The following is a 17,882-nucleotide window of genomic DNA, read 5'->3' as shown; positions in this document are numbered from 1 at the left end:
ATGGATAAACAAACTTCGTTTACATTCATGAATGGTTCTCTCTCTACATACAGTATGGCAGCAAAGCACGCACAATGCACCATTTCGCCAAATATTGGTGGGGGTAGATGGTGATGTACAGTGGAATGTATTGTGTTTGATGCTGTCTTCTTGGGATGTGATTTCTTTTTCTCTCTCGGTGGGTTGATTTTAACAGAAACGGGAATCCACTATTTGTAACGAACTGCCGAGGGTTGCTCGAAGGTCGAAATGAAACTGATGGAGTACGAGGTTCTATACGCTTTAATTACAATCCGTTCTTGGAAAGTTATTTTCTGACTCCTCATGGACGCCGTAGGTACAGTCCTGTCTTGAAAATTTATTTGCAATCCTAATTTCTCCTTTCTCTTTCCTTGTGATACCTTGTATGTAATGTTGCCAACTGTCTATCCATGTTTTCCATTCTTCTTTTGTTTGTTTCTTTCTTTGTTATGTGTGTGTGTTTTTTCATTAATATTTCACCATTTAGTCTGGTTATGTGCAGTATATTCATCAGTCACATAGAAAATGCATTCTTTGATAAAATAATCAGAAAGACAAGATGCAAAATTCTTTACTGGTAAAGATTTGTGGATGATATAATCTGTATGGTAGATGAACCAATAGAGGCAATAAATGAACTTCATGCAGACATAAATATTATACATAAAAATATCAAACTCAACGCAAAAAAAGGAATGCAAATACGAACAGAATTCTTGGACATAACAGTACACAGAGATGACTATAACCACAGACTTGACATTTACAGCAATAGACACGTTATACATACCACATCAAATAACCCAGGAAACTATGAACTAGGAGAACGTGCTGGAAGGTAATGCCTCCGAATTTTGTGTGTGCAAAGTCTTAAAGCTTTTTAAATACTGTAAAACGTTGTTAGCATTCTACATCTTTATCCACCATGTCTACTTATTTGTTTCTCGACATAGTCACCTTGGCGCCTAACTCATTTCTCCGAATGACATACCAGTTTGTTGATATCGTCACTGTGGAATGTTAAACTTTGTTGACGGAACCACAGCCTCAAATCTGGTTGCACCGCTTCATCACTATCGTGAAGTCTTCGAAGGTGTTTTGCGACTTTAATGTATACTGTAGAATTTTCTACTGGAAAGAACAGTTTCTCTAATAAGTTACATTCATACCATTTGTATTCGTACAAATGCTCTGCTTTCTTTTATACAAAAAAAAAAAAAAACCTTGAAAATGCCTTTTGTCTGGTGAATCAGATTGCTTAAGAATTTGGGAATTGTGATACTGAACTCTATGTATTTTAGACTGTCGCCGAAGTTACTGAAGGTGTCCGTTGGGAGTGTCAAGTACACAAACGCCAAGAAGATCCAAGCGGCGGCCATTTTCGTACACTCTCAGTTCAACGCAGCCACGATGGAAAACGATATAGCAGTCATCAAGGTGAGTCACACTTCCTGTAGACGGGATGTTATCAATCTGTCACGTATTTCTCGAAAAACGAGACGGTAAAATGTTTTTCTCATTAGTCATGATCTCACTGCATAAACTTTCCAATTTTTGACACTCTTATTGAGTTTTGTGTCTTTTTTTTGGGATGACACCGATGTCAAATACGAGAGTTAGTCAAATGGAAACCTTAAGTTTGTAATAAAAAACCGAAATTTCGCGCCGTTATCCTGTAAGTTGGTAAGCGTGCTACAAACAGCGTGCAGAATAGACTGTAGGTGCACATGCACACATACCGTCGCAGTATCAGTATAAAGATGGCCGCCCCAGTTGCGACTTGCACCAGGGAAGAACAGCGTTCTGTTATTCGGTTTTTGCGTAGTGAAGGTGTGGAAACTATTGAAATTCATCGACGAATGAAGGTTCAGTACGGTGATGCATCTTTGTCACAGCAGCAAGGCTGCGAATGGAGTAGGAAGTTCGCAAAGGGTGTGACTTCAGTGGAAGATGCTCCTCGTCCAGGTCAGTTGTGACTCCACAGAACATTGCAGCAGTTGAAGCCATAGTGAAGGAAAACCGTCGAGTGGCGCTGAATGACATTGCAGCATGTTTACAGATTAGTCATGGGTCAGCAGACCACACTGTCCATGATGTGCTCCAGTTTCACAAAGTGTCTGCAAGATGGGTGCCACGGCAGCTGACTCCTGAAACGAGAGAACGACGTGTTGATGCTTGTGAAGAACTTCTTCGGCGCTTTTAACGAGAAGGTGATGACTTTCTTGCAACACTCGTTACTGGGGTCACAAAACCTGGGTTCACTTCCACCAACCGGAAACGAAGAGAGCGAGTAAGGAATGGCGCCATTCCTCTTCACCAAAACCAAAGAAGTTTCGAACAGAACCGTCAGCAGCGAAGGTTATGCTGACTCTCTTTTGGCACGAAAAAGGCGTCATTTTGGAGCATTACATGCCTAGAGGGACCACTGTCACCAGTGCATCATACACAGATCTACCAAAAAATCATCTGCGGTCTGCAGTCAAATCAAAGCGACGTGGACTGCTGTCAGCAGGTGTCCTTTTGCAACATGACAATGCGAGGCCCCACACTGCCCGTACAACAGTTGCAACAATCACAGACCTGCATTTTGAGTGTCTTCCTCATCCACCATACTCACCAGAACTTGCCCCCATGTGATTCCCATATGTCTGGACCACTCAAAGACGCAATGGGTGGAAAGAAGTTCCGTTCTGATGAAGAGGTACGCTACGCCGTGCATGAGTGATTGCGTGGATTACCAGAAGAAATTTTTTCTAAAGGAATTTATGCACTGTGTAAGCGTTGGAGGACTTGCATTGAGCGTGGGGGAGATTATGTTGAAAAGTGATACAGCTTTGTACCACTCCTGCACAATAAATAATATTTACAGAATTATTTACGGTTTTCATTTTACTCATCCTCGTACATATGAGACACGGTATCTTAAGACCACTATCTGGTTTGAGTACAATCTCAAGAATACCATTAGTAGCTGCGTATAATATCTCCTCGTTGTTCAAACAGCGTGAAATCTGCGTTAGAACTCAAGCTTTGGAAAGTTATGACCACCTTCTTCGTCAGAACATGATTGTCTGCTGGGTGTGAAGTTTGCTTCAATTATAGTGACTCATTGGTTGGATGACGTGTTGGAAGTAGCATCACCCGACCGCTTGAAGGCCACTATAAAGGGAACACAGGCTTCATTCACGGCAGACAGTCATCTCCAGACGAAGCAGGCGGTGGAAATCTTCGAAAGCTAAAGTGCTAACTCCGATTTGACGTTGTCTGTATACCGATGAGATTTTATAAAAGAATGCCACATTTATTTCAGCACTTCACTTGCACTTTTAACTGTGGTGGTTCCACCTAGTGTTTCCGTCCTGTACATCAGTGCAAAAATTGAGGTCGCGCTGCACTCCAAAAGAGTCCGATCGTATTCACTGAAGTTACAACGTGCTTAGAGAAGGGTAGAAGTGTGCAGGGGGTGTCAACAGTGTGACGATTGTCATGAACGTTGTCCTGTCGCTTAGCGCATAGTGAAATGTCGTTTTCGACCGTGAAATGTGTGGGCATCAACGCCTCAAGGGAAAGAGTAGTTGAACTGATTCACCTTATGCCACCCCCTGAAGCCTTTTCTTGTAGATTCTGAGTAGCGATGCGCCTCAACTATTTTCCTCGGCCGTTTACAAGAAAACCGCGTGATTTCAACGCTGGATGTGATGGTCCATTGCTGAGGAGTCAAGAGAAGGAGTGAAATCTGTGTAAGAGAGGGGGTAGGGGGGGTTGGAAGGGAGTCCAACGACCTTCCCATTGTATGACACGTCTCAGAGCACCATGCTTTTGTACCATTATAGAGGAAGTCTGTACGGAACTATGCGTCAGACTTCAAATTTATGCTTCGTAATGGAAGACAATTATGGTGTTTCGGAAAAGTGTCCCATTAATTCATCACAAACTAGAGACAACTTCCCCATTACAGAATCAGGTTAGACGTAGTGACCTAGACCCACTACTGTTTACAGATGACCTGACACATCACAAGTTGCGACATTGTCGCGAATAAAACAGTGACCCGTATATACAATAAGTTTCCTTTAATTTACGTCTATGGTCAAAAAATTTTCGTTAACGGATTACCAGTTTCGCTTTATAATGACCATCATCAGATCTGTTTTATAAAAACAAAGTCCTAACGTACTTCCACTGTGGCTGCAGTACATTAGGACTTTGTTTTTATAAAACAGATCTGATGATGGTCATTATAAAGCGAAACCGATAATCTGTTAACAATAAGTTTGTGGCCATAGACGTAAATTAAAGGAAACTGACCTGACACTTTTTGCCACATGCGAGGATGATCTACACGAATCGTGTAATCTACAATCAACAGCTCAGATGTACATCAGGGAAATGTCCCTTAATAAAATGAGAATTGTGGCTTTAATCGGGAACGATCACAACAGAATCTAAATCTTAACAGGTAACACAGTCCTCCATAAAGTAGCAATATTAAAATGTCTAGGGTGCAACCCCAGCTACATTCAAGAAAACGATGTGCATCACAGAATCACAAAGTTCTTCACGAAGTTCATAGGACTAATAAGTAGGATCTTCTGACCATGTCTTATTCAGCGGCATGCCAAACTCAAACCATACAACATCCCTCTTGAATTACAACAGATCTTGGACACTACTTAGAGATGACGAACGGAGAGTAATGAGCACCGAGATGTAGTTCTTGACAAGAACAGCTGGCTACACACTATGGGACAGGAAAAGGCCTGGTGACATCCTTAAGGATCTCAAAGCAAAATCAGTTCTGGAACCCACAATGAAGACGTAAAAACACGCAGTACAACACTACAGAACATATTGGAAAGACCATGTACTGGTTGGTTCTTATTAAAGGTTCATTGTGGACTGTAATTATCGCATGGCATCGAAACTTGGTAGAAATCCGAATGCGTTACGGCAGAACCGATCAAAGCTAGAAAACGTTAGTTCATGTTTTGGCCACCAACGGCAAATGTGGCACTGTACAGCATCTCGTCGACTCTCCACTGCTCATATTGAACAAACTGTGTAAGGGGAAGTTAATAATAAACTCAACATAATACCCGTCTCAATTGTTTGACCTTTCTTGCCCACGTCCCAAAAATGGTTCAAATGGCTCTGACCGCTATGGGACTTAACATCTGAGGTCATCAGTCCCCTAGAACTTCGGACTATTTAAACCTAACTAACCTAAGAACATCACACACATCCATGCCCGAGGCAGGATTCGAACCTGCGACCGTAGCGGTGGCGCGTTTCCAGACTGTAGCGCCTAGAACCGCACGGCCACCGCGGCCGGCGGGCCCACGTCCCGTTCCTAATCCATTACATACGGAAAAATTTCTACACATCTTTCTTACATTCACTGCGCCAGATTTGCACCTGGTAACCTAAACTCGAACTAATTTTTTTCTAGTGTCAATTGGTTCTGCATTAACACCTTGGAATATCTACCAAGTTTCGCTGCTATACGATAGTTTCAGCGCACAGTGGACCTCTTTGAGTAGCTGCAATTTAATTGAAACCACCTAGTACTTGGATGGAGACTGGCCAATTCCCCAATAACACTTCAAACACCAACCGAGAGGCAGAAGAAATTAGGGAGAGGGGCAGAGATCTGACAATCCAGATACGAACAGGGAAAAGTCTCTGTACAAAATCTTATCTAGGGTGGTCAAGATGAGTTTCCTCCAACGGCCTTGCCACGGTGGTAACAGCGGTCCCTGTCAGGTCACCGAAGTTAAGCGCCGTCGAGATTGGCTTGCACTTGGATGGGTGACCGTCCGGTCTGCCGAGCGCTGTTGGCAAGCAGGGTGCAGTAAGCCCTTGTGTGGTTAATTGAGGAGCTGCTTGGCTGACAAGTAGCGGCTCCAGTCACGATAAGTGACAACGGCCTGGAGCCTGGAGAGCGGTGTGCTGACCACATGCCGCTCACAAGGGAACCTCCCCATCGCACCCCCCTCACATTTAGTTATAAGTTGGCACAGTCGATAGGCCATGAAAAACTGAACACAGATCAATCGAGAAAACAGGAAGAAGTTGTGTGGAACTATCAAAAAAATAAGCAAAATATACAAACTGAGTAGTCCATGCGCAACATAGGCAACATCAAGGATAGCGTAGACTCAGGAGCGCCGTGGTCCCGTGGTTAGCGTGAGCAGCTGCGGAACGAGAGGTCCTTGGTTCAAGTCTTCCCTCGAGTAAGAAGTTTACTTTCTTTATTTTCGCAAAGTTATGATCAGTCCGTTCGTTAATTGAAGTCTCTGTTCAATGTAATATGTTTAGTGTCTGTGTTTTGCGACCGCACCGCAAAACCGTGCGATTAGTAGACGAAAGGACGTGCCTATCCAATGGGAACCGAAAACATTTGGCCGCAAGGTCATAGGTCAACCGATTCCTCCACAGGAAAACACGTCTGATATATTCAATACGACACTGGTGACGGCATGTGCGTCACATCACAGGAGTATGTTGTCGACCCACCTAACTTGTACACTTGGCGCATGGGTAAAAAGATTCTTCTACCTTGCCCGATTTAGGTTTTCTTGTGGATGTGATAATCACTCCCAAAAAAAGTGATGAAAACATAAGAATTTGTCACATAAACTGCAACAAATGAATGCAACAGTTTCACAGTCGCACAGTTTTCGCCGTGTTCTGTCAAAACATATGTTTTTAACGTTTTCAAATTTTTCCGTGTGTAGACCGTCAAATCCTGCATATGTCCAAGCAAATCTGAACATGTCCTGGAATTGATTATGTGTGAGTGCCTGAACTTTGATAATTGTCTGAAAATAAGAAATTAAACTTTTCACTCGAGGGAAGAATTGAACCAAGGACCTCTCGTTCCGCAGCTGCTCACTTTAACCACGGTACCACGGCGCTCCTCAACTCATACTTTCCTTGATGTTGCCTATCTTGCACATGGACTACTCAGTTCGTATATTTTGCTTATTTTTTTCATAGTTCCACACAACTTCTTCCTGTTTTCTCGATTGATCTGTGTTCAGTTTTTCAAGGCCTATCCACTGTGCCAAGTTATAACGAAATCTGAGGGGGGTGCGATGGGGAGGCTCCCTTGTCAGTATCCGCATCCGGTGATGCCTAGGGGCTGAGGATGACACGGCGGCCGGTCGGTGCCGTTGGGTCTTCAAGGCCCGTTCAGACGGCGTTCGCTTTTCTTTTTTATCTAAAATCATTAACAGTAGTTGGGAAATAAAAAGAGAAACTGAGTGAGGGATTTGATGTTTTGTCCCTCTGCGAATTCCGCTGTTGCAGTTGAAGCAGCTCATCCCAGTGGGGGAGGAGGTGCTGGTGTATCCGCTGGCGCTGGCACACAGGAGTCCCGCCCCCGGCACGTCGTGCAACGTCAGCGGCTGGGGCGTCACCACCTTCGTAAGTCACCACTGCTGACACTTGTCAGCCTAACATCTAGAACTGTGACCTAGTATTTCTGCAGTGAAGGAACTCCGTGAAGATAATTTCTATTTTGGCTGGAGCCATAGTCATGGTAAATTTTTTCAAACATTCTGTAACCATTATAGGTGGAGGTACACATTTTTTGTTAGCACTTCAGTAACTTTTATAACAAGGACTCTACAAAGATTTTATTTATATTCGTCAGTTAGTATGCATCTCAGACCATTTTTTTTTTTTTAATTGGTCATCAGTCTACTGACTGGTTTGATGCGGCCCGCCACGAATTCCTTTCCTGTGCTAACCTCTTCATCTCAGGGTAGCACTTGCAACCTACGACCTCAATTATTTGCTTGACGTATTACTATTTCTGTCTTCCTCTACAGTTTTTTCCCTCTACAGCTCCCTCTAGTACCATGGAAGTCATTCCATCACGTCTTAGCAGATGTCCTATCATCCTGTCCCTTCTTCTTATCAGTGTTTTCCACATATTCCTTTCCTCTCCGATTCTGCGTAGAACCTTCTCATTCCTTACCTTATCAGTCCACCTAATTTTCAACATTCGTCTATAGCACCACATCTCAGATGCTTCGATTCTCTTCTGTTCCGGTTTTCCCACAGTCCATGTTTCACTGCCATACAATGCTGTACTCCAGACGTACATCCTCAGAAATTTCTTCCTCAAATTAAGGCCGGTATTTGATATTAGTAGACTTCTCTAGGCCATAAATGCCTTTTTTGCCATAGCGAGTCTGCTTTTGATGTCCTCCTTGCTCCGTCCGTCATTGGTTATTTTACTGCCTAGGTAGCAGAATTCCTTAACTTCAGTGACTTCGTGACCATCAATCCTGATGTTAAGTTTCTCGCTGTTCTCATTTCTACTACTTCTCATTACCTTCGTCTTTCTCCGATTTACTCTCAAACCATACTGTGTACTCATTAGACTGTTCATTCCGTTCAGCAGATCATTTAATTATTCTTCACTTTCACTCAGGATAGCAATGTCATCAGCGAATCCTATCATTGATATCCTTTCACCTTGTATTTTAATTCCACTGCTGAACCTTTCTTTTATTTCGCTTCTTCGATGTACAGATTGAAGAGTAGGGGCGAAAGGCTACAGCCTTGTCTTACACCCTTCTTAATACGAGCACTTCGTTCTTGATCGTCCACTCTTATTATTCCCTCTTGGTTGTTGTACATATTGTATATGACCCGTCTCTCCCTATAGCTTACCCCCACTTTTTTTCAGAATCTCGAACAGCTTTAACCATTTTATATTGTCGAACGCTTTTTCCAGGTCAACAAATCCTATGAAAGTGTCTTGATTTGTCTTTAGCCTTGCTTCCATTATTAGCCGTAACGTCAGAATTGCCTCTCTCGTCCCTTTACTTTTCCTAAAGCCAAACTGATCGTCACCTAGCTCATTCTCAATTTTCTTTTCCATTCTTCTGTGTATTATTCTTGTAAGCAGCTTCGCTGCCTGAGCTGTTAAGCTGATTGTGCGATAATTCTCGCACTTGTCAGCTCTTGCCGTCTTCGGAATTGTGTGGATGATGCTTTTCCGAAAGTCAGATGGTATATCGCCGGACTCATATATTCTACACACCAACGTGAATAGTCGTTTTGTTGCCACTTCCCCCAATGATTTTAGAAATTCTGATGGAATGTTATGTATCCCTTCTGCCTTATTTGACCGTAAGTCCTCCAAAGCTCTTTTAAATTCCGATTCTAATACTGGATCCCCTATCTCTTCTAAATCGACTACTGTTTCTTCTTCTATCACATCAGACAAATCTTCACCCTCATAGAGGCTTTCAATGTATTCTTTCCACTTATCTGCTCTCTCCTCTGCATTTAACAGTGGAATTCCCGTTGCACTCTTAATGTTACCACCGCTGCTTTTAATGTCACCAAAGGTTGTTTTGACTTTCCTGTATGCTGAGTCTGTCCTTCCGACAATCATATCTTTTTCGATGTCTTCACATTTTTCCTGCAGCCATTTCGTCTTAGCTTCCCTGCACTTCCTATTTATTTCATTCCTCAGCGGCTTGTATTTCTGTATTCCTGATGTTCCCGGAACATGTTTGTACTTGCTCCTTTCATCAATCAACTGAAGTATTTCTTCTGTTACCCATGGTTTCTTCGCAGCTACCTTCTTTGTAGCTATGTTTTCCTTCCCAACTTCTGTGATGGCCCTTTTTAGAGATGTCCATTCCTCTTCAACTGTACTGCCTACTGCGCTGCTCCTTACTGCTGTATCTATAGCGTTAGAGAACTTCAAACGTATCTCGTCATTCCTTAGTACTTCCGTGTCCCACTTCTTTGCGTATTGATTCTTCCTGACTAATGTCTTGAACTTCAGCCTACTCTTCATCACTACTATATTGTGATCTGAGTCTATATCTGCTCCTGGGTACGCCTTACAATCCAGTATCTGATTTCGGAATCTCTGTCTGACCATGATGTAATCTAATTGAAATCTTCCCGTATCTCCCGGCCTTTTCCAAGTATACCTCCTCCTCTTGTGATTCTTGAACAGGGTATTCGCTATTACTAGCTGAAACTTGTTACAAAAATCAATTAGTCTTTCTCCTCTTTCATTCCTTGTCCCAAGCCCATATTCTCCTGTAACCTTCTCTTCTACTCCTTCCCCTACAACTGCATTCCAGTCGCCCATGACTATTAGATTTTCGTCCCCCTTTACATACTGCATTATCCTTTCAATATCCTCATACACTTTCTCTATCTGTTCATCTTCAGCTTGCGACGTCGGCATGTATACCTGAACTAACGTTGTCGGTGTTGGTCTGCTGTCGATTCTGATTAGAACAACCCGGTCACTGAAATGTTCACAGTAACACACCCTCTGCCCTACCTTCCTATTCATAACGAATCCTACACCTGTTATACCATTTTCTGCTGCTGTTGATATTATCGGATACTCATCTGACCAGTAATCCTTGTCTTCCTTCCACTTCACTTAACTGACCCATACTGTATCTAGATTGAGCCTTTGCATTTCCCTTTTCGGATTTTCTAGTTTCCCTACCATGTTCAAGCTTCTGACATTCCACGCCCTGACTCGTAGAACTTTATCCTTTCGCTGATTATTCAATCTTTTTCTCATGGTAATCTCCCCCTTGGCAGTCCCCTCCCGGAGATCCGAATGGGGGACTATTCCGGAATCTTTTGCCGATGGAGAGATCATCATGACACTTCTTCAATTACAGGCCACATGTCCTGTGGATACACGCTACGTGTCTTTAATGCAATGGTTTCCATTGCCTTCTGCATCCTCATGTCGTTGATCATTGCTGATTCTTCCGCCTTTAGGGGCAATTTCCCACCCCTAGGACAAGAGAGTGCCCTGAACCTCTATCCGCTCCTCCGCCCTCTTTGACAAGGCCCTTGGCAGAATGAGGCTGACTTCTTATGCCGGAAGTCCAATAACCATATGATTTTTGGTTTCCGCCCAGGCCCCTTTCGGTATCCAATTCTCAGACCATCCCCAGCCCCTGAATGCCCCTCCCCCCATCTTTGCCACCCACTCTACTGCCACCCCTATCCAGTCTGAATAATGCCTCATGTTCTGTTGGCTCCACAGATGCATCCATACCTTGTGGTCATGCCTTGACAGTGCGCCATGTTTTATTGTCGTGTCCCCGTTTTAGTCAATCTCGTGTTGTCCTGTCTCTGCCATCTACTTTACAGGATGTTTCAGCTGATGACGCTCGAGCAGCTGCTCGTGTTCTTCGTTTTATTACTTTGACTGGCTTGTCCAAAGACATCTAACCCTTTCACTTATTTTATCTGCATCTTTGTAAGAACTTTCTGGTGTCCCCCCCCCCCCCCCTCTTGAGCTTTACTAGATTCTATGTGCTCTAACACCAGTGACTGGGCGCTAATGACCTCAGTAGTTGAGCGCCCTTAAACCCAAAAAAAAAAAAAAACAAAAAAAAAGATGCATCCATGTTCCTTCCCTAACCCCAACATTTCGTTGTGTTGTGCTTCTCTTGATTGGCTGTGGTGATGTGATGGACTCTTGGGAGCATTTGCATAGTGTTGTTGCAGTTTTTTCACGATACATATTACTACTCGCCTAAATAGTGCACCATGTTTTACGTAATTAACTGTATTACAAGGTAGAAATTCCATAGTTTGTTTGTTTGTTTGTTTACCACATGCTCTATTACACAAATTCCATGTTTGTTAGCCATCTGCTGTGGCCGAACGGTTCTAGGCGCTTCAGTCCGGAACCGCACTGCTGCTACGGTCGCAGGTTCGAATCCTGCCTCGGACATGGATATATGTCATGTCCTTAGGCTAGTTAGTTGGAGTTGTTTTGGGGGAAGAGGCCAAACTGCGGTGTCATCGGTGTCATCGGTTTAGAGAAGGCTGGGGAAGGAAGACGGCCGTGCCCTTTCAAAGGAACCATTCCGGCATTCGCCTGGAGCGATTTAGGGAAACCACGGAAAACCTAAATCAGGATGGCCGGACGCGGGATTGAACCGTCGTCCTCCCGAATGCGAGTCCAGGCTAGTTAGGTTTAAGTAGCTCTAAGCCGAGGTGATTGATGACTTCAGACGTTAAGTCCCATTGTGCTTAGAGCCATTTGAACCATATTTGAACCATGGTTGTTACAAATATACTGCGATAAGTCACTTGACGATATTTGCATGTGGACCTCTATGTCACATAATCTAAACACTTATGCAAGGATAACGAAATTATCACGAAAAGTAAACAGTTCATCTACCTTGTTTCCTAACGCACCACAGATTGCATTGTGCAGACTTTGATGTCTCTCTGTCTTTGGAAGCTAGTTTCATCTATGTCCATGTCAGTAGTTGTTTTGGCACAATAGTGTGGCGCGTATCTGTTTATTGGTTAGTTGTTTCCCATAACATCTGTGCTACAGTGTCCAGAAACAAAAGTCTCCAACATATTTAGGCGTTTGGGAGATGTTCTCGCTTTTACTAATGATGGATCTGGTCAGACACGATTTTCGAGAAGGTTTTATTTCATACAAGTCTGATGTCTTAACATTTACATAAGATAAAGAATCATATTTTGTACACTATTTGTCGTGGTTGCACTGTTTCTCGCTTTTGTGATTTATATTTATGTTGTTTCTTCCAGTTTTTGTATTTTAAAATAGCGGCAGCTTCATTCAGAATAGCGTGAAGACAGTTTCAACCGTAAAAGCTGACTGCTGCATATCCAAGCTCATCGTTGGACATGAGGGAAGTATTGGTTGGCGCATAAGTTCGTAGCGGTCTTTTTTTTTTGCGTGTTGATATTTAGAGGTTTATCTGTCCAAAAATGGCTCTGAGCACTATGGGACTTAACATCTATGGTCATCAGTCCCCTAGAACTTAGAACTACGTAAACCTAACTAACCTAAGGCCAGCACACAACACCCAGTCATCACGAGGCAGAGAAAATCCCTGACCCCGCCGGGAATCGAACCCGGGAACCCGGGCATGGAAAGCGAGAACGCTTCCGCACGACCACGAGCTGCGGTTTATCTGCCGATAGTATTTTTATTTGTAGTTCACTGCTGCCATTTGACTTTACATATTGCTTTTTGTCCTTTGGAGATAGCGAATGGAGCTGTGGTCACTAGAAAACGGAGTGCCAATTGGAGAAATTGGAATATTTCCGACATATTCTTCAGTTTCAAATCAATAGAGGGGCGACAGTAGCGGAGGCAGAGAGAAGCATTTGCGCCGTGTGTGGGGATAATGCCACTGGACAGGGCGCGGCAAGGAATTGTCTCCTCGTTTCAAGTAGGATCGTTTCGCCAACAGTGACTCTCCACGTTCAGGAAGACATTCAGTGTTTCATGAAGATCGTTTAAACGCATTGATTCTCAATGATTTACGCAAATGTACTCGAGAACTGGAAAATGTGATAATCTGTGAACATTCGCCACCTTCGTGCGATATTTGCATGCAAGGTAGAAGGTTGAAAAATCTGCAGCTACAGCTACACATATACTCCGCAAACCACCTTACGGTGCGTACCATTACTCGGCATTTCTGCTCCTCTTCCACTCGTAAATAGAGCGAGGGAAAAACGACTGTCTGTACTCTTCCGTATGAGTTCAAATTTTCGTATCGTATCTTCGAGGTCCTTATGCGAGATGTGTATTGGTGGCAGTACAATCGTTCGGCAGTGCTTCAGATGCCCATTCTCTAAATTTTCTCAATGACGTTTCTGGAAAAGAACGTCACCTTTCCTACAGGGATTCACATTCGAGTTCCCGAGGCGTTTCCGTAACACTTTAGGTGTTGTTTTAACCTACCGGTAACAAATCTAGCAGCCCCCCTCTGAATTGCTACGACGACTTCTTTCAATCCGACTTGGTACGGATCCCAAACACTCGAACAGTACTCAAGAATAGCACCAGCGTCCTATACGCGGTCTCCTTTACAGGTGAACCACTCTTTCCTAAAATTCTATTAGTAAACTGAAGTCGACCATCTTCCTTCCCTACCAATGTTTTCAAATGCTCGTTCCACTTCATATCCGTCTGCAACGTTACGCCCAGATATTTAAACGATTTGACTGTGTCAAATGGGACAGTAGTAATACTGTACCCGAACATTACAGGTTTTCTCTTCCTACTCATCAGCATTATAGTACATTTTTCCACATTTAGAACTAGCTGCCATTCGTCACACCAACTGGAAATTTTGTCTGAGTCGCTGGTAACTTCCTACAGTCACTCAACTTCGGCACATTAGCATTCACCGCGGCATCATCAGCAAACAACCGCAGGTTGCTGCCCACCCTATTCGGCAAATCATTTATGTATATAGCGAACAACAGCGGTTCTATCAGACTTCCCTGGGGCACCTCTGACGAGACCCTTGTATCTGATGAACTCTCGCCGTCGAGCACAACACACTGGGCTCTATTATTTAAGAATTCTTCTAGCCACTCACGTATCTGTGAACTTATTCCATTTACTCGTATCTTCGTTAACAGCTAGCAATGGGGCAACGTGCCAAATGCGTTTCGAAAATCTAAAAATATGGAATCTGCCCGTTGCCGTTCATCCGTAGTTCTCAGTGTATCTTGTGACAAAACGGCAAACAGAGTTTCGCACGAGCGATGCTTTCTCAAATTCGTGGAAATAAGCTTCTCAGTCTCAAGAAAGGTTATTATGTTCGAACTGAGAATATGTTCGAGGACTCTATAGCAAACAGAAGTTAGGGATATTGGTCTGTAATTTTGCTGGTCCGTTATTTTACTTTTCTTATACGCTGGATTCACCTGCGCTTTTTTCCAATCGGTTGGGACTTTCTGCTGGGCGAGAGATTCATGGTAAATGCAAGCTGGGTAAGGGGCCTGTGCCGTAGAGTACTCTTTGTAAAATCTAACTGGTATTCCATACGTCCATGATTTACTCCTTTTGAAATATTCAAACTTCAAATATTCAAGCTTATTTCCGTGTCATCCATACGGGAGTCTATCCAATGGTGAAATGACGGTATGTTTGTACTTCTCCTGTGTGAAGGCTTTCTTCAATGTGAAATTCAAAATTTGGTTTTCTATCTTCAACTGCTACAGCAGACTGGTCAACAAGGGACTGAATGGAAGCCTTAGGCTCGCTTAGCGATTTTACATACGACCAGAATTTCCTCGGATTCTTCGCCAGGTCTTCCGCTAAGGTGTGGAAGTAGTTGTATGCTCCGCGCATAGATCTTTTCACAGACGCACGAATCTCCTCTAACCCACACTTGTCGTCATTACCGCGTCCCCTTTTGAACCTAGAATGCAACAACATCTGCTTCCTCACCATTCGTCGAATTTCGTTATTAAACCGTGGTGACTCTTTTCCGGAGCCGCGCGACTGCTACGGTCGCAGGTTCGAACCCTGCCTCGGGCATGGATGTGTGTGATGTCCTTAGGTTAGTTAGGTTTAAGTAGTTCTAAGTTCTAGGGGACTTATGACCTCAGCAGTTGAGTCCCATAGTGCTCAGAGCTATTTTTTGACTCTTTTCCATCTTTGATCCAATTCCTTGGCACACAACTCTCCAAACGACGATTTACAATGTGCTTAAATTTTGTCCATAGTTCCACTACGCGCATCTTACTGAAAGTAAGTGATGCCAGTTCACTGTCTAAGTGAGATGTTAATAATTGCTTACCTACTCTATCTAGCAGGAACACTGCGCGCGTCCACAGAAGATAATGTCATGCATCTTGTGGATCAGTGACGGTATGGTGGACTACAAACTGCTTCCCCGAGGTCTAACCATGACTGCTGACATTTGTTGGCAACAATTGAGACAGACGCCTTGCAGACACAGTCCAAGAACAACGAACAGGCAGACTGCGTGACGTGATACTACTCCACGATACTGTCCGCCTGAATTCTGCCAGACTGATAATAACCATTATACAGGAGTTGGGTTCAGAAGTCATTCTGCACCCACCTTATTTATCTAATGTTGCGCCCTCAGATTTTCACCTTTACCGCTCCCTATAGAACAGCGTTCAAGTAACTTCCTTTCCGGATGAAAATGTCCTCCTAACATAAGTCGCCCAAGGGTTGGCACACTGCCGTAAGTAGTGAAGCAGAGTAGTGATCACTGAAGTCTTTGTTGGCCGGCCGGAGTAGCCGAGCGGTTCTAGGCGCTACAGTCTGGAACCGTGCGACCGCTACGGTCGCAGGTTCGAATTCTGCCTCGGGCATGGATGTGTGTGACGTCCTTAGGTTAGTTAGGTTTAAGTAGTTCCAAGTTCCAGGGGACTGATGACCACAGCAGTTGTCCCATAGTGCTCAGAGCCATTTGAACCATTTGAAGTCTTTGTTGTGTGTGTCTGCTGTGCTTATTAAACATGTCGAAGAAAGCTACGAACTTTTGCACCAACCTAACAAGCTGCAAGACCTTTTCACGAAATTTCAATCTCCAACGGTCTCCTCCGAATGCGAAAATATTTTGCTGACACGCTCCTGCGCGGCAGAAATGACCATTGTAATAAGAGAAATCAGAGTTGGCACGGAAAGATTTAAGTGTCGGTTTTTCCAGTGCCCTTTTAGACGTGGGACGGTAGGCAAATAGTGTGGAAGGGTTACGATGAACCCTCTGCCAGACACTTAAGTGTGAATTGCACAATGTGGATGTAGATGTAACAAATTTAAACATCATGCCTAATGGTGACGTGTTTTTTTACGAACAGCTATAATGTAGTGAACGATAAACTTATTCTTTCATTATTTTATGCTGCTTGCCAGGAGGAGATAGTTTCGAAACGTTTTGAAATTACATGTAAAGTTTGTTGGAAGTTGCTGGTGTTCTAATTACGAAATAATGCACGAATCTAGTCTGACTCATTTCCGCAACGTTAGTTCCGCTGCCTTAAGTTGTACAGGGCGAGTCTTATTAAAGTTTAAAAATCTCCGAAGCGACGTAGATACGCTAAGACAAGTAATTTAATCCAAGACATACATGGTCGCTGGCGTCGAGATATACTTAAAAATGGATGAGAAATGTTAAACATGTGACGTCACTAGACGACGTGCCCCACCGAACCTGCAGCGGTTGGGCTTTTTTTAATTATTATTTCTTTATTTTGGCTTTTCGTTACAAGGACCATACAGCCAACAACGGTTATAAAGTGCCAAAGAATAATCGCAAAAAAGCAGAATAGCACGAAATCATGAAGTTAGCATACAAACATTCTCTTCAGGTAAGATAAGCACAAATAGAGAAACACCATACAGCCGGCGTCAGCGATGACACTGACATTGGAGCAGAATTACAAACAGCACTGTACAGCAACCGTGCGATAAACATGCGCGTGGTCTTATAGTAAAACTCAAAACATGATGCAGCTGGGAGTGGTGGGATGATTGTGCAATACAACACTTGTATGCGAGCAAAACGGCGCAAATTTCGAACACCTTTCGTAAATCTGACCTGTTACAAGCGTATAATCTACAAAATTACTGTTGTCGCTGTAACCGAGCAAAGCTGGTCTTGTTTTGTGTTTGCCTCCTTTTTCCCTTTTTTCTTGTTTACAGACATTATTTCCTAAAGAAAACATAGGACATTTACTCGTAACGACGAAATTCTGAAGCTTATACTCCTCTACCTGTGCTGCAATACCGTACGTTTTTGTTGTACTGAACTTTCCAGTAAAACAGTGGAGAAAGCGAAACCTATGAACAATAAATCTTTCCTCTATGTAAACACACAGTTGTCTAATTCAGTGAAAAAAAAGTACTGCCTGCCAGACGCAGGACTCAAACCCTGAGCCGCACGTGCTAAGGCCCAGAGCCACACCGACGAGAATGCTTGACCTGGGGATGATCAGGCACGGCAGACCAATAGACTCCACCTCTGCACGTGCGGTGATATATGTGATCTAGGGACGTCATGTGCTCAACACTT

At 43.5% G+C, this 17,882-nt stretch overlaps 1 protein-coding gene across 1 annotated transcript in view; it reads left to right on the top strand.

The window, feature by feature from the left end:
- The window catches only part of LOC124718716 (serine protease 1-like), a 94,558-nt gene that overhangs the window by 874 nt on the left and 75,802 nt on the right, over positions 1 to 17,882 (top strand). The window contains exons 2-3 of the mRNA XM_047244336.1: positions 1,323 to 1,458; positions 7,333 to 7,449. Coding sequence (XP_047100292.1) covers positions 1,323 to 1,458; positions 7,333 to 7,449 — 253 coding nt within the window. The remainder of the gene's footprint in view (positions 1 to 1,322; positions 1,459 to 7,332; positions 7,450 to 17,882) is intronic.

The sequence above is a fragment of the Schistocerca piceifrons genome, chromosome 10 (assembly GCF_021461385.2).
Source record: "Schistocerca piceifrons isolate TAMUIC-IGC-003096 chromosome 10, iqSchPice1.1, whole genome shotgun sequence".
Taxonomy (NCBI): Eukaryota; Metazoa; Arthropoda; class Insecta; order Orthoptera; family Acrididae; genus Schistocerca; species Schistocerca piceifrons.
Note: the sequence above shows the minus strand (reverse complement) of the source record. Positions and strands in the feature narration are given on the sequence as shown.